This window comes from Salminus brasiliensis, chromosome 1 (assembly GCF_030463535.1).
Source record: "Salminus brasiliensis chromosome 1, fSalBra1.hap2, whole genome shotgun sequence".
Classification (NCBI taxonomy): domain Eukaryota; kingdom Metazoa; phylum Chordata; class Actinopteri; order Characiformes; family Bryconidae; genus Salminus; species Salminus brasiliensis.
This window is the reverse complement of record NC_132878.1, coordinates 83,850,355-83,868,772: the sequence shown is the minus strand read 5'-3', so window position 1 is coordinate 83,868,772 and position 18,418 is coordinate 83,850,355. Positions and strand designations below refer to the sequence as shown.

General features: G+C 37.1%; 1 protein-coding gene across 1 annotated transcript in view; it reads left to right on the top strand.

Annotated features, from left to right (window-relative positions):
- Positions 1 to 18,418, top strand: part of gnal (guanine nucleotide binding protein (G protein), alpha activating activity polypeptide, olfactory type) — a 63,842-nt gene that overhangs the window by 27,371 nt on the left and 18,053 nt on the right. The window contains exon 5 of the mRNA XM_072691288.1: positions 3,007 to 3,104. Coding sequence (XP_072547389.1) covers positions 3,007 to 3,104 — 98 coding nt within the window. The remainder of the gene's footprint in view (positions 1 to 3,006; positions 3,105 to 18,418) is intronic.

Genomic DNA, 18,418 nt, shown 5'->3' with positions numbered 1-18,418 from the left:
TTCAAATGTATTGAATAAAAATAACTACATAAAAATTAAATACATTGAACTGGGCAAAATTGGCATGCCATGGTTTGCTAATTAGATGATATCAAAGTCAATATTTCTCTTTTAAAGTGTGCTCTGAAAATGCAATTAATTAATTGCATTAATTTGCTTAATTCATTAATTGCTTAATTTGACATTTTTTAGTTCACTTAATTCTCGCAATAATTGTAAGCTCTTTCTCAATGTAGATAAATGTAATTACATCAAAATCTCATGACTAATAATATAAACAGCCTCAAGACATATTCTTTCTTATTACACTAGTGAAAGTGTAGATACGTTTTCCCTTCCTATCCTAAGAAAATAACCATGTTTTAACAGTTTATAGCCTTCCCTTTTAGATAGTCTTCTTCTATGGTTGATTTGAATGGGCTTGGATCTCTCGCCATCTATTTTAAAATTGTAATAGATCGTAGAGGCTGCATTTTAGAGCATGCAGTGTGGTGATGCTGTTGTTGTTTTGTTTTTTTTTTCTTTCACGGGCCATGGTGCGTTCTCTCGTTGGTTTGTTTTGCGTCTCTGTAGCCATTTGTTTTGCTGTATTGTGGTGATTATATGATGGGACCTCACTGGGGGCCTAATTACCGTATAGCTGTCTCTACTCTCTAAGGAAGAGGTAGGGGAAAAACAAGTCTCTTTCTGAGAAAGACCCCCTCCTCCCTCATTCCCTCTCTTCCCACTTACTTGCCTCCCTTGTCGTTACTGTGTTGGTGGGGGTGGGGTGGTGGAGGATGAGTTTAAGGACGAGTTTTGTTTAAATGATGGGCAAAATGCATCACCTCCGATGGCCTGTTTTTATTCTCGAGGCAGCTGACAGTCCCGGAAGTGGACACGCACCTCGGCGGATAATTCTAAGAAGCTTTGTCAACAATTCGTAAGATCATTTCTGGGTTATTTAGAGTAGCTGATTATGAGCCTATTTTAGGCAGAATCTCAGTCCACTCCCTGGGTGGTTTTATGAACTTTATTGAATCATGCTGAACATTTTTGTTCATTCAAATGGAGTAGAATCAGCATGTTCAGACTTAGGTTCCCTTAAATCACCTCAGCATTAACTGCATTAGGCTATTTATGTCTACATGTTTTCGAGACCCTTTTGTCCACATTTGAGCATAATTGCTTAAAATCAGAATTGCGTTGGTAGGATTTCTATGAATTCTTATTAGCAGTATGAAAATGTAAGTTTTAGCCAATTCTTCATATAAACACACATGCTAAAAATCAGGTGAATTATAGTTATTACATAGTGTTTATCTTCATATCAAGCCTGTGCCAAGCAGTACATATATAACACTAATAATTACATAAAAGAACTTAAAGTATTGTTGTAAAATATGCATCTGTAAAATCACTTATGTTGAATTAACCCCTACGTGTACAGTCAGGTTCATTTATTTTTGGACCATGGTGCAATTTTTGTATTGTTGTTTCTTTGTCCACCCCCTCAGTGCCTCAGATTCGTCTTCAGTAAGATGAAATGCATGTTAAGGCATTTGAGGACATTCCATTTATTTGCTTTAAGAAGCTCTTGGGTTGCTTTCTAGGTGTGTTTTGGGTCATTATCCATCTCTACTGTGAAGTGACATCCTATCAGCATTGTAGGCTTTGACTAAATCTGAGCAGAAAGTAAAGCTCTGCACACTTCAGAATCCATCCTGCTGCTTCTATCTAACTGTCACATCATAAATAAATACCACTGACTGACCCAGTTCCGCTGGCAGCCATGCATGCCATGCTATAACAGTGCCTCCATCATGTTTGACAGATGTTGTAGAATGCATTGGATCATGAGCTCCACCAGTCCTTCTCCATACTCAGGTTAATCTTGGTTTCAGATCAAAGCTTTTTAGATTTTAGTCGACTCTGGGCTTTCTGATTTTGAGTGTTGCCAGTGGTTTGCGTCTTGAAGTAAACCCTCTGTCTTTACTTTCATTGAGGCGTCTCTTGATTGGCCATGATGCACCTTTCTCCTTAACTGTGTTCTTGACTTGACTAGATGTTGTGACAAGGGGTTTTCTTCTTCAGTGAAATCTACTTTATTGTCCTTCATGTCTTTTTGTTTTTTTGGTGTTGCTAAATTGAGAATTCCAATAAACATCTACCAAATCCAAAACCTTTGGAACTAACTCCTTTATCTTTACCTTTATCTTATTTGTCATTAAATATATGAGGGGACAGCCCAAACGTCCTATTAACTGCTTTTAAATAAAAGCTATCCAATAACTTTTGAGCCTGTGAAAATATAAGGACTGTGTAATTCTCGATTGAAGTGATAGACAGAAGCAGAATGACAAAACCAGTGTGTCACTGTCCAAATATTTATGGAGCTGACTTTATAAGTAGACACAAACATGAATATATCAACTTTTGCCATCAGTTCAAAATGTTCCTATGGCACCACATCCGTAGCCTAACCACTTTTTCATCCATCCTGATTTGTGCGGGGGCAGTTCCTCTCTTCCTCTCTCAGAGCCCTTGGTGGTACTTTCGCTCGGTAAATGAATCAGACAGAGAGAAAGGAGACCTCATGCTAATTCACGAGTGATGAATAATCATAAACATGCTGTATTTTACATGTGAATCAGGTGGAGTCTTACTAATTGAAAGCAGTGAAACAGTGCCTCAGTAATCAGCACTAAAGTCCCTGTGTCCACAGCCTTAACCTCTCTGTCCTCCATCTTACCAACTGCATGCGCTGTACAGTCCAGATGGAGACTGAACGTTGGAATTAGTCTGTTTATGCCTCTGTTTGTGCTAATATGAATATATCTGATACTACTATAAGGACAATGCCTAAATAATAACATGAATTATTGTTATTAATAGCTGTAGCAGTAGTAAGGAAAGCTAAACTTAGATATTTTAAATGGAATAAATAATCTAAAAAAGACACATTTTATTGTTTATTGGTTTAAGTTCGGTTTTTGACTTTGCTGTGTTTTCTGCTCTTTTCAACAGGAGTTTTTTGAGCATGCTAAACAGCTCTGGGATGATGAGGGGGTGAAGGCCTGCTTCGAACGCTCCAACGAGTACCAGCTCATTGACTGTGCACAATAGTAAGTGCTTCTTCCTCCTCTGTGAACCACCTTCATTTGTGGAAAAGTTGCATACGCTGCAGATTACTGTAGTTTTTCCACATTCTGCATGTGTGATATGATCAACCACAAGTTTGGCAGTAAATTGTGAACACCAGTGTGCAGAAGGTTTAGGCCCCTTAATTCCAAAAATTAGTGCTTTAGAAAATATATTAGAAATATGTTTTGTTGTTCCACAATATATATCACAATATAACAAAATACAGGAATTTTCACCAGAAGTCACCAGATGTCAATGATTCAACAATATTCAACAATAGTCAATGATATTAATAACGCACACTGTGTATCCAAGATTGCAAACTGGTGGGGCTATTTTTTGGTAATAGAAGTTTGTAATAAAACATTTGGCCCGCCGGCAGTTTATTGTCTATTTAAGTGATATGTTTTCTATTCAAAGTTAATGTGAAATAAGAGTTTATATTATAATAAATTTTAGAGCATTTCTATTAGTCTATTATTTACAAAGTGTACAACTGCTGGGTTCAAACAATGAAGAACTCTAAAAACAGACAAAAATGGAGATACATGTTTTTCATTGGACAGAAGTGAGATATATATATATATATATAACTGTGCAAATGTTTGTTTCTTACTTTCTACTGCATTTATGTTTTTCCAAGCAAAAACATTTTCTAGTTTTTCTAATCTGAAGATGTATATATATATATATATATTTAAATTACAAACACAAAACAAAACTGAGAAAAATACTACTACTGCTATAGTTGTCCAAAACACTTCTATTGCTAAGATAGATAGATAGACAGACAGACAGACAGACATAGATAGATTGATTGATTAATTGATATATATATATAGATAGATAGATAGATAGACAGACAGATAAACAAAAGTATACATTTTCATTTTATGCTTGTTCTGCCAGTGTTCCTCCAGCCGCATTTGTGCATTCAAAATAAGCAAATCGAATTGTGGTGAATTTGAGGTTTTATGATGCACTGAATCTAATTATTGTGAGGTCAGAGATTTACTCCTCTAGAACTGCAGTTTTAATCGCAGAGCCGTTCAGCTTGAACTAATACCCGGCAGTAAAAATCTTTGAATCAGTGTTTCTGGTCTCTAGTAAACGGGAACCCCTGGCCTGCTTGCTTTAGTTTTTTTTCTTCCTTTTTTTCTCCTAGCTGGAGCACACTCGATGATTAGCTTAATGATTAGCAGGTGTGATGAATGAGGGGAAAGTGAAAAGTTTGTTCTTTGGACATTCTTCACTGCTTCCAAATAGCGGTGCAGTCCATGAGAACCCTTTCGCTTTCTGTGCAAAGTGCTCTCTGAGTGCCCTTTTGTACTGCTCTCCCCTGCCATTCTGCCCCTCTTCTGTTTGACCACTTCTTTCTTTCTCAATTAGCCGGACTCCCTCTTTTTTTGTGTCGGTCAGTTTGTCCTTCCTGTTTCAAGCCCTTCCTCTTTCGCCCTCCCCTAATCCACTCTATCGCTTCCTTTGACTTTCTCTGCACTTTCCGTTTCTCCTGTGTTTGGTCTGGTCGTGTTTAGCGTGCGGTTTTGGTTTTCCTCTGCACGTGTGCCTCCATGCTCTTTAACTGGCAGATCACACTGTAGGGCTTGAGGAGGAGATTAGTGTGTTTTTAGGTGTGGTGTCACTCTCAGTGTGTTTAACTAGCACAGGCTGAGGTAATTGTTGTATCATAAGCTGATGTCCCTGAGGATCAGTTACCTGTGTGCTCTCTGGAGGGTCACTATCACACCTAGTAATACACCTCTAGCTCATTAGGGTCAGGTTGCATAATGTGTCACACACACACACACACACATATATATATATATGTGTTTTTAAACGTCAGCTTATTGTCAATTTAGACTAGCATAGTTTTTTTTTTTACTTCCTCTGACACAATTCTAGAAATGTTATCAAGCCCTTTAGGCACTTCTGGTTGGCATGTGGTGATTTAATTTTACTGTCTATTGTTAAAAGACGCAGTATATTTACTTTATTTTTTTATAACATATATATATTTTTTGGAGTCTTTTGTTAGTATTAATTTTGGTTTTTAAGTGAGGGCTGGCGATAGAGTAAAATTATTATTACATGACAGTTATTACATATGACATTTAATAATATTTTGACACGCAGAAAAAAAGGAAATGGTAGCTACAGATTCTTAAAAACTGCTGTTCAGATACTCTCCCATACTGAGTGCAGTATGTGAGAAATAATTAGAAATCATTATTATAAATATTTCAAATTAAACAGCACTAATTACACTCTCTAAAATGGAGTGTGCTCAGTGGTCTTCAGGCACTGACGATATCCACAGTACGCTTGTTTGTATCACAGTAATAAAATGTATCAGAATTAGATAACATATTGTCATATTATCCACCTCTATTTTTCCTCTATTCTCCATATACATCCAAAAACAAAATACAGAATCCTGAAATCCATACTTTATGCAGGTGTATTTATAGATTTATTAAGTATTTATATGTTTTTAAAGTCTACTAAAATCTAAATGGATCATTTAAATGGAGCTACAAACAAACAAACTGCCTAATTCATATCCAAACCACAGCCTATGTGCTTTACTGTTACCAGAAATCTGACATAGAGGTTGAACAAAGATAACTACAAAAACATGGAAGTTTAACCAGCATTTGCATTTCTGAAATATTCATATATTCAAACAAAGTTCTTAAAGTGAAATAAATTTAAATATTAGGTCTTTTTTTATCCCGGAAGCTAATAATAGAAAAAACACTGAATGTTAAGAATAGAGTAAAAGACATAAATCAGGAATATAATCCAAATACAATGGCAAAGTGTTTGGGTGTCCTTGAGTCCTTTTGCTTAAATAATCCAGAAGTGAAATCCACAAGTTTAAATCCCAAATTCTTCCTAAAAGAGGCCGTCTGTCTCTCAAAATACAGCGACTGAACAAGAAGTTCAAGAATGTGTGAGAGAAGTCACTTTGAGGTCAGCTGTAGAGCTCTGCGTGTACTTAACACATCAGACTGTAATGCATTCACATCCCTTTGCTCAAATTTAACCATGTTTTTCTGCAAAATCCTACATTGATACTTCTTAAACGAGAAGCTAGCAGGTGGACCTCCATGACATTGTAGAGATGCACACAGAGCAGAAATCAGTAATGGAAGGTAAATACTGTGTAAGAGTTTAGCGAAGTTGTCATTAATGCAGGATCATCTTATTATTGCTATAGTAAGAAAACTTCGCAATCTTATCTTACAAATCTGAAGTTTTAAGCAATGTTAATGCAAGGCTTTGTTAGGCCGTTTGCGTTGGCACATTCTTCATGATTTTGTCTACTCTGAAATACATCTTCATACATGATTCTTCATGTTGACTTTAAGTGTTGAAAGGTCTGGGGCAGTGTCATATTATGTTTCTCTACACAGTAAACTTTTAGACATTGAGTTTGCTTTAAAAACGTTGGGAAGACAAATTCATATCAATATAAGTAAACAAATTCCTAACTTAAATGGTTTAAATCATTAGATAATAAAAATGAATGATAACATTCAAAATCAAATAATAGTGCTATTTTATATACATGTTGTCCTGCTATTTGGTTACATTTCTTTTTTTTTAAACTGTAGAATACCGTGGTTGACATGCAAAAGCCTTGTATCTCCAATTTTGCTGTTTTTCACTATTTTACCTAATTTGAATCTGACATTTGTTTATTTACAATGTGTTTAAACTATTCTGATGAATGGACCAATAGAAAAGCTCCAAAATGATGTATAATAAAAAATTTTCACATTAAATTCCTTTAAAAAGTAGAGGTTGAACAAAGATTACTACAAACATATGGAAGTGTAACTGGCATTTGCATTTCCGAAATATTCATATATTCAAACAAAGTTCTAAAAGTGAAATTCATTTAAATATTTTCCCGGAAGGTATTAATAGAAAAACACTGAATGTTAGTAAAAAGTTGGGAAGACAAATGCCTCACTTTGTTTAACTAAATGAACTATTCATATCAATAAAAATAAACAGATTCCTTACTTTTAATTCATACGTAAATCATTATATAATAAAAAGAAACAATTAAATTCAAAATCAAATAATAGTGATATTTGATATACATATTGTCCTGCTATTTGGTTACAGTTCTGTGCTGTTTCTCACTTTTTGACCTAATTTGAATCTGACATTCGTTCATTTACATTGTGTTTAAACTCCAAAATGATGTCGAATAAAAACTTTTCACATTGAATTCCATTGAAAGTTAAGGAGGTTTTTATCATTCTACTGTAAAGTTGCAATATAGGACAGTGGTTATACATGACAATTTACAGTGCAGCTTTAGCACAGACTGTTCGTCAAATTAAAAGGCAAATGGCCTTGCACAAGAACTACACAAGAGGAAATACAAGAGGAAAACCTATTTCCGTATGCAAAAAAGCTACCTTTTAGCAGGACGCTGACAGTAAATACATTCCCGAACATTTCGTTTCAGTACTGACTTTACAGACTTGATTTCCATGTATGAAGTGTATGAAATCTGCACTACTATGTCTTTCAGTTTGTCTACTTTTGACAGAAACTGCGATGATGTAATATGTAACATGTCATCCATGCAGAAATGACGTGCACATGTTAATCAAGTCAATTAAATGCATCTGTGTTGTCAGTGAGTGTCACTGGAGAGGCCTAGCCATCGATGACTGTTAACTGTTTTGGAAAGTCTGTTTTTAAAGGAAGTGCAACGTGTACACAGTGTGGCTTTTCCGAATAATCGGTTTAGTGTGTAGTTCTGTCTCCTGTGAGCGATCAGGTTCTAATAGTTATGGAGGGATCAGCAGATTAATCTATGAAACATAAGCACATGAAAGAGAGAAACAGCGGAGAACAACAAAAGCTGACACACTTAGGTGTGTATTTGATCTTGGCGAGTTTGTGCAATGTCGATTACTTCCTTATCTGTAACTCAGTTACTGTCTCTTTGCCTACAGCACTGACACACACACACACACACTGACCATGAGACGTGCACAGGCTGTCCTCTCCTAATCTACGGCATGGTGTTGAAGAGTGCAGATTGTGTTTTTTTTGTGACGTGTGACGTCAGTAAAACGTCACACCCTGTTTCTCTCAGGAAGCTTCCCATTACGAGGATGTTCCTCAGTACACACACAAGCAGTCTAGAGGAGTGTGGATACACACACACACAATTACACACATGTACATCCTTGAAGCCCTGCTTTGGATAGAAATGTATGGAAACAGCAGAGTGTTGGAAGGCATTGGCCTGCACGCAGCCAGGGTATAGCTCATGGTGTTGACATGGACCGGAGTGCATTGTAACTACATTTAAACAATTGCTGTATCTTACACACACTCACACTACTCACACACACACGTACGCACACACACACACCTGGCCTTGAGGCTTTCCCTTTCAGAAATGCAGAAAGTGTGTTACTGGTCTTGGCCTGTTTGTTGCTGTTTGGGAGAGATTATTCTAGACCTGAGTCTAGAGCTATAGCACATAGATCTGAGAGTGTATGTACATAATTAATTACAGTTATTAAGTTAGTTATGTACTGAGGACCATTAAGGGTGCAAATACGCACACTCACACAGCTTGTCTAGTCCCTGTGAGGAAGTACTGCTGTTAGAATAGGACTCTGATGAGCAGATAAACATGAACCTATTGGCACCAATTGGCACCTATTCTTACCTAACGCCAGGTGTAGGCCAGAGGGGTATAAAGCCCCCCCCCCAGCATTGAGCTGTGGAGCAGTGGAACTGCATTCTCTGGGATGATGGTACTTCATCTAATACTTTTAGGATGAGTTGGGGAGTTGGGGGTAGGGTGGAATGGTGATCTTCCAACATCCTGAGCTCACTAACTCTCTTGTTGCTGAACGCAGCAATCAGATCCTCACAGCAATGCTCCAACATCTAGAAGAAAGTCTTCCCTGGACAGTAGAGGCAGTTTTAGAGCAGGGTAAATAAAAGCAGGATATACTCTTTTTTTTAATACTCTTGATTTCAGAAGATGCAGTGAACTAGCAGGTGTCCCAATACTTTTGACTGTTTAGTGTGTATTAATGTTTCCAGTTGACTTTATTACAGCACTAACTACTGGAAAGTTGAAAAAGTGATATTTTAAACAAAAGCTGTGCTTCATCTTGTCCTGATCTAACACTCTAGTCACAAGCTGATATGTTAGCCCCAAGCTAATACGCTAGCCACAGACTAACATGCTAGTTTTGAAACATCAATTCAGTATGATGTACAATATTATAGAACACATCTATCATACAGTTTAATACAGTGTGATGTGTCCTGTTGATAACACCCTAGAAAACAAGAACTTCTTTTTTTTCTTTTTTCTTCTTTGTTTCCTTCCCATTTATGTTATTGCAAATATGCAAATTCTCATCCGCTAGATTGAACCCTTAACACACGATGCCATCACCACAGTCACACATCACTGCCATTGCAGAGCCGACCACACTTGGAGGAGGATGCTGACAGCTTTATCTTTTTACACTAGCTGTCATGCACCTGCACTGGCTAGGGGGGTGGATGTGGCCAGTTAAGCTTTATAGGGCTTTTGTGGCAATTTTGCAGTCTTCTGATGATTAGGCTAGCGCCACTTAGAACCCACTAAACTACTGTATTTTTAAGCAGTAACGTTTTATCAAAATAAAAAAGATATATATATATATATATATATATATATATATTTACAAACTCCAAATATGTTGTATTGATTGACAATTCATTTGTAATTCTCATTATCTTCTGTTTGTTTTTCATTATTTTTTTTATATGGATAGTTTCTCTGGCTTATCCTCTCAACATCTGATACGAATTCCAAATTTTTAGGAGGCAGTAAAATATATATCTGTTGCATCTCTCTGTGTGTGTAGAGGTTGTGTGTAGAAGCCTCTCCACAGACCTTTTGCATTTTGCTCTTTGAAAAGGTGCCTATGAGAAAACATCTGTGAGCCAAAACAGACAGTGATAGAGGATGTGGTGATAATTTTAGCAATGGCCTTGTAGATCTTCACCAGGAAGGGCTGGGTGATTTAGAGCCAGTTCTTTGCCAGTCCTGCTACTAGACAGTTTTTAGTGTTTAGCTAACACACCTGCTAGTCATCTTTGGAGCCTAAAGACAGTGAATTTCACTTCAGAGTTGAAAGAACATTGCTGTTTCTGAACTGTATACCAAACTATGCTAAACATCAATTCTTTCCGTTTTGAGTATGTAGTGTATACAGCCAAAGTACATTTTTATTTAGGGGTGCCAAAACTTTTTGTTTTGGGGACCAACATTCATTTTTTTTATATTATGCTATATTTTGCTTCTATAATATTTCAGAAATGCAGTTTAAAAGGAAAACAAGGGGGTAGGGTTAGGGTAATGTTCAGGTAGGCCAAACCAAATGTCTTTATGAACCACTTTAACCCGCTTTAATCCAATGGAAATGCTTACAGTTGTTTGTTTTTTTAAGTAGGATGTTGACGGCCACAGTGTATTGCAAGTCGAAAAGGTAGAATCTTCTCATAAAACATGGTTTATAGCTCAACATTAAATATCTGGCTAACAAGACTAACTGTAATTTATAGGTAAGGCAAGGGTAGTGAACAGAGCTGCTCTACTCTACATATTTGCTGTTTTTAAATCAAGTATAATAAAAAGACCAGTCAATGCAAAGCAAATTTGTGAACAAAAAAAAAAAACATTTGACTTTAAACTTGGTTGTAGTTAGTTGTAACTTTGTATGATGTATGATGATCATTTGTAGGATGTTGGTGTTAAATTGTACAGTTAAAAGGCTTATTGAACATGACATACTAAATTAACAGTAGAGTCAGTATAATGTGTTTTATAGACCAATCATTTAAATACAATTTCAGTTATAAAGCAGTAACTTTTTTTTTTTTTTTTACCAAATTATTGAATATAATATTAGTGTTTAGTAAATGAAATGGCCCCAGTGAATGTGCCACTTTCGTTTTGCTGGAGGGGTTATCTACATCCTGTCTGACCGTTCTGGACATTCCCCAGGAATGTGAAGGAGTCACCCGCACTGACTGCTGTGGCATTTGGTTTATGGGCTGGTTGACGTGCAGTGATGCTTTCAGAAGCTGCATTAGGTTATCAGACTATACTGGCCAATGGAATTTCCCTCTGTGAGTAACAAATGAAAACCACTGTGACTGAACAATCCACTGGCTTTTTAAGCCGTTCTTTACACCTTGTTGAAATAACGCTCAGTTCTTTGTACCGTAACACTGTCATGAACTAATTAGCTGGCTCATGAGGGGTGTTCAGCGAGGATGGTGTTCGCAACCGAGTTGTTGTTTGTTCAGATCCCTCCCCAGGAGAGCCTGGTTACATCAGGTCCGATGTGCTCCAGTAGCACCTGGTAAATCTCATTTGCCCCCGGGAGCACTTTGGGATGTGAAAGGAACGGAAGGTTTGCTAATACTCTTCAAAAACACAGTTCAGTTTTGCATCACCTAATGCTTCAGCGTTTGGTTTGCAGCCGTGACGTTATGGGTTCAGATCATTGTGCCGCATTGATAAGAATGCTTCTTAATCCATGGACTTATTATTGCTGATAAATGTGTTTTAATTTCATAAATACACATTCAGCAGTGTCGTCAAGTTCAGTGCCTGCCACTGGTGTAAAATTAACCTTACCATGCCTCAGTATGTCTGTAGATCTGTGCCTCAGAATCTGTTATGAGGTCTCTTGTTTATATCTACAAGCAGTCTAAATACAAACAATTTGCTAACACGTTTAGTTATGAATTAATGTCATTAATAATAATAATGAATAAACTTAGTACATTTAGTAAAGCAGATTTAAAATATTGGCATAGATATGGAAGAAGGTCATTTGCCTTTTGACTAACAGAATGGCTTAGGAAGGAAGTAAAGGAAGGTAAGGTAGATGGGGTTTATTTAAACATTGTAATTAGGCTGTTTTTATGAATATTGATTTGTGTTTGGAAGAAATTTAGTTTTTTTTTTTACTTTCCATAAAGTCTATCTGAAATAGATTACAATGTTAAAGTAAATGTGCCTTTAAGTAAGTACATTTGCAAATTCTTTTAACTGTGAAATTGTAATAATATACGTGAAGAAATGTAAACCTAAAATAAATTAAAGGTATATTAGTTTGATTAGCCTGTGTTGTGGTTTATTTTTTTATTATGCATTTACTAGTACATTAGTATTGATAATATATGTAATATTGCATAGATAAATTATAAATATAGTTGTATTTAAGCATTCTAATTAAGATGCATTTATGAGTATTCATTTTGGAAAACATTTTTTTTTCCCAGTTTCTGAAAGGTAGAATTGTATTCCTAACTTCCAACAGTTATATTATTTTTAAAAGTACATTTTACTTTTAAAAGTTTTAACTGTAGAATCACATTGTTTAGATAATGATCTGTAACCAAACAGAATTGGCATCATAATAGTCTGATAAGCTTTTGGAACTCTTCGTTTTAACCGTGCACTTATACATTAGTATTGATATATTGATACTATATGTGACACAGCATAAATTACATTTATTAATAAATTCGTAAAAATTCATTTTGTGTTTGGAAGAATTTTTTTTTTAAACGTATCATGAATTCTTCTGACAAATAGAATACCATTTCCAGTTTACAGTACATTTGCATTTTAGGTCTTATTAAACTGGGTTATACTGTTATGAGAAGTTCTGCAACTGTAAATCATCATGTATTATATATCATAATCTTTAAAGCCAAAATGTAAGATTTATGTAAGCATTCTCATTAAGAATTGTACAATTATACTATTATTAGAAGAACATTAAAAAAAAGTAAAATCATATTATATATATATATATATATATATATATATATATATATATATATATATATAATCTCCAAAAGAATGGTATTACAGTAGTTTGATATTTGGCGTTTACTAATACAAGGCTTATTTAAGCATTATAATGAATGTATTTGTTTGTTTTGTTTTTATCGAAATTCAGATGAAACTCAGATGAATGAGTTTTTTAAACTTTCCATGAAGTCTTAGGACAAAGAGAATGGCATTTCTAATGTGCAGTAACAAGTGCCAACAATTAAGTGCTCACGTTTTTGGCACCAAAAACTAATGGTTTCCATATTTTGTGCAAGTAAGAACATATTTTGAAAGTGAAGAACATGTTTCAGAAATACCCTTTCTTTCAATCCCAACCCAGCTCTCTACAATTCATATACCATTCCATATATGCCGAGTCATAGGAAAAGGAATTCAATTAAAAACTCAGCCTAAAAATACAGTGTTGGCTTTACCTCTCCAAGTTTCCCCTCATCTCTCAGACAGGACTGGACTTCATTGAAAAGCCCTGTTGTTATGATCTCAGTGTCTACAGATTCACAGCGTTTTTTAATGTCCTTGTTTGTAGGTGCATATCTGCAAAAAGCTGATGAGCCCAAATCTGTCTGTGTTTCCAATCAGGCCTGGTTTGGTCATTAGTGTCTAAATGGCCAGGCCTGGAAAGAGCTTTAATTATCTTAGCTTGATTATCATTGAGACCTGGAAATAAACACTGCCGGATTATTCCAAGTTGCTGTGTCAAAGAGGATGTCCATATCAGTATCGAACCGGCCCATACGCGCTCAATAGCGACCAAGTACAGGATATTTATGCACTCTGTCTCTCTCTCCCTCTCCCCCCCCCTCTCTCTCTGTTTGTCTGTCTGTCTGTCTTTTTTCTTTTTTTTCTTTTTCTTCCTCGTCCCAGCTTCTTTCTGTCTTGCTTTCTATCTTTATATGCTGCACTTTGTTGTTCTCTTTCTCTCTATGCAACTTTAAACATCTCGTTCGTTCTCTCGCTGTTGCTGTATGTATCTGTATCTCTCTCTCTCACTCGCTCTCTCTCTCTCAGGGCTAGGAATATGTGTCTGTGTTTGAATTGATTGAGGGCTATATTTGGCAGCACATTCCAGGCCATTGGAACATGCCGAGTACAAAGTCAAATGTGCCGTAATGCAATAGAAAAAGCACAGGAGCCTGGAGAATGCTTGACCAAGGGCTACGTTTGTACTCCCCACACACGCTCATTCACGTTTGATATCGTCTCCAGCACTTAGCGCTTCTTATGGTTCCTCGGCTGCTTTATATAGACTTCCTGACTCACTAGTTTGACTGCTCACATGAGCTCCGTTCATTAGCGTGACCGGCTTAAATGGCTGCATATTCATGGGGAATGGTCGCCGTCTTCAGTGTAGCTCTAACAGTGCTTTTTTGGTTTCCTGAAGCCTTAGAAGAGACCGTATTGGCTGGAGATGACAGAAGCTTGACGTAATGTGATATTGGTTGGTTCTCAGCTCATTGAAAAAGCAGAGAAGTACCACATTTGAGCTCATAAATAGGATATATTTTATTATGATTTTAATTTGATAAGACATTTTAGTGCTGTGTCTGCACTTTTCATTTTTTTTTCCCATGTTGTTGTTTTTGAATGTCAGTAAAAGTCTGAAAACCTTTCCTGAACTTAAAGAGACTTAAGAAAAGCCTCAGCAGCACCCAGGCCGTGTGTTTCTGTTTTAATATGATCTTATGAGTGTTTTATTTCTGTCGCCCTGAATGGTAGCACGGCACAAAGGCTGTGTTTCCCTCTGCGCTTCTCTTCAATAGGAAGTATTGTAGATGCTTCAGGCCGATAAGCGGCCGGTTCTGCTCACCGTGACTACAGAGGGCTCACTGTTCTTCGGACGGAGCTGCGAGGCATAGAATAAACACATAGCTAGCTGCCATAGATACTCACAAACTAGAGGTGTACTGGATGGCAAAGAACCATCTGAATAGGTGAGTGTTAGAAGTGGGAGGAACTGGGGTAGGAAATATTTTCTTGCCTGTGTGTGAGCGCTTACAGAAATGTGCAGTAGTTGTCTAATTAGAGTTGGGATTAATTTAGAAATAAAATAGGGAAAGGATATTTTATATTTTGATAAATGTTTATTTATATAAGTATTTAGCCAGATTAATCAATCAATCTCGGCTACAAAATGTCAACTTTGTTTCTGGCTAACAGTCTTAGAACTATTCAGCAACAAATAAATATAATTAGTGAAAAAAATGGTCAGGCCCGGAAAAAGTGGCCGAAGTGGCAAAATTGTATTGACCACAAAGAAATTCCAGCACAGCACAATAACACTATTTATCAGAAAAATTAATTTATGATGAATCTGTGGGCAAACAAAACTACATACAAAATAAAAATGCAAAAAAAGATTTTGGCTTATATATAGTCAATATAGATAAATATGGACATGGACTTGGTAGACATAGTAGTAACACTGTTAACACCTAACCTCACAGTGTGGAGGCTATATTTTAGCCTGGCTAGTTCTCCCTGGCAGTTGCTTACATGCTTCAGAAATATTACAATATTACAGCCAATTAAATATCAAATAATATAGAAGTGATTTATTAAAAGCACATGTACTTGAACCTGTTTAACTACATAAAGTGTAATATTTAACTGTATGTTAATTTGTGCATAGCTTTAGCCCATGTACGTATTATTTACATAAACTCACACTTAATAGAGTTAAGACAGTTCCCTCCTAGCTCAAACAATTATAGTATAATAGATATAGTACAGTATAGGCACCATTCAGTCCATGCTTAATATTGTCCACACATATGATAAGCATAAGCAACTTAGTACTGACTGATATTAACTATCTAGCCCAGCTGGTATATCAACCAGCATCTACTCTCTGGTAAGTCTTATCTCAGAAAGCTAAGGGTGGACAATGTGTATAAATAAATAAAAAATATTATATTATAATATTTACAGACATTTTCTCAATACATAACATTTACGGCAATATGTTAGTATGCACATGAAATGTGCCAGTAACATCAAATTTGAAAATTGTCCCATCCTGTTTTTAAAATGTGCTGCACATCGACCAATTAAACAGGACTAATTATGAATACATGTGTAGTTGACCACAGTGACTCCTGATACAACTGCATAATACCAGTCACCTAGCAGTGGTGGCTCAGCGGTTAGAGCGCCGGGTTATCGATAACAGGGTTGTGGGTTCGATTCCCGGGCTCGGCAAACTGCCACTGTTGGGCCCTTGAGCAAGGCCCTTTACCCTCTCTGCTCCCCGGGCGCTGGAGTTGGCTGCCCACCGCTCTGGGTGTGTGTGTGTGTACTCACTGCCCCTAACACATGTGTGTGTGTGAGTGTGTGTTCACTACCAGATGGGTTAAATGTGGAGGACACATTTCACTCTAAAGTCCACACTGTACAGTGACAAATATGTGCACCTTTACCTTTTAAAGGCTACATGGCTAACAGGAAGACAATCAAAGTGGATTCATTACGATTTTAAACCAAAGATCTGTTATTGGTACTTGGTTTTATGTTATTGTCAGACTTCTCAAAAAACACTAGGCTAGGCCAGGTTAGTAGCTGACGAGGCTAGCCTAGCTGAGGTCAAGTGCGTTCCTCTCGTACTGTGATTGGCCAATTTTGTAATGTTGGTATGACACTCTTTTTTTAGTATTTAGGGCAGATTTACAGAAGTACTGGAATAAGCCTTAGGAATAAATCTCTGCAAACCTGTGATAACAGTACTGCAAAGGCCAGTTTCACCACTATGATTAGCAAGGCGGGTTATTGGGCAGACCTCTGTGCTTTCCTCCTCTTTGCTCTGGCATCGAGAACATGTCGAGGTGTCGAGCTATTCATGGAAAGGCGCGCACAAGGCCTGCTTTGAGTCGGCCATTACTGAGTTAACTAGCCACGCATGCCGTCTCACACAGGCTAAAACAGCAAGCACCAAACTGCTACATCTATTTTTGTTTGTCAGCTACTGGTTTGTGGGTCGTGTAGAGGAGGGATATAGGGGTAACACAAGCTAGGAAAGAGAGAGAGAGTGCGGTAAAGGGTTGAGACTCACTCGGCTTGTGTGACTGTAACGTTTTAGGCAGTGGAAAAAGTTAGCATTGTCATGTCTGCTTGTGTATTTGTGGCTACAGGGAACCACTCTGCATCAGCTTGAATGTAAGCTCTCTCTCTCTCTCTCTCTCTCTCTCTCTCTCTCTCTCTCTCTGTAGCTTTTTTTCTCTCTTGCTCTCTCTTCCTTTTCTCTCCCTTGCTCTTTATCTCTCTCTCTCTCTCTCTCTCTCTCTCTCTCTCTCTCTCTCTCTCTCTCTCTCTCTCTCTCTCTCCCTTCCTCCTCCTGTAAGCATATGTAAACTAGCTGTGGAGCTGGGCTAGGCCGTTACTAAATTTAGCTCCTCTTTGTGGAGCTCTACCCAGGCTTCGATCACATGGTCTCGGTCCAATCAAAGGGAGAATCCGGCCAATGGCCAGTAAACAAAGGAAGGTCAGCAGCAGAAGGTGAGGGAAAGAGAGAGAGAGAGACAGATAGGCTGAAAGAGAGAGAGAGAGAGAGAGAGAGAGAGAGAGACAGACAGACAGAGAGAGAGAGATGCTTGCCTGTTCAGTCCCAGTCAGCCCCCTGCTACTGGTTTGTGTCCATACATAATCATGCACATGTGGCTCTCTTGTGTACACACACAAACACACACACACACACACGCATTATGGCCTGCAGCATGTCTGCCATGGATAGGACATACAAGACTGGAGAAAGCAGGACTATGGCAGCGTTATAATTAGGGATGAACTATATCAGAATCATCAGTAGAGAATTGCTCAAAAAAGGATCAGCTTTTGAAAATTACTGATTAAATAATTTGAATGTTTTATATGCAGAACTTTTCAGATAAACCAGACTAATTAAGACAAATTACATTGCATTAAAATAGTAAAAGTAAATACATTTTATGTTAAATGTTAAAATTAAAATGAAACTGAACAGAAAAAAAAAATTCAAACAGCAAATAACTAAAAACCAAGACTGTGTTTATAAAACACTGCTTTACAGCAAGAGTGGATAAATAGTCCATAGTAGGTGGAGATCCATTCAGCAGTGTGATAGTATGCAGTTTATGCAGTTACTCCACTGGTGTTGTAAACAGGCTCTGTTAGAATCTGTCATTTTTTATGATACATTTAGTTGTTATTGAAACATTGATATTTATCCCAAAAACCGTAACACCCCCTGCGCCCCATCCCTGCATCTGCACGTAACACAGGCAGTGGAGAGGTGAGATGAGAGTCGAGGTCACATGTTGCGAAGTTAACAACTTAATGCATATAGGAAACAGTAAAATGAGTTAATATTTTCCTAGCTTGCAGTGTGTGTGCTGTCCGTACTTT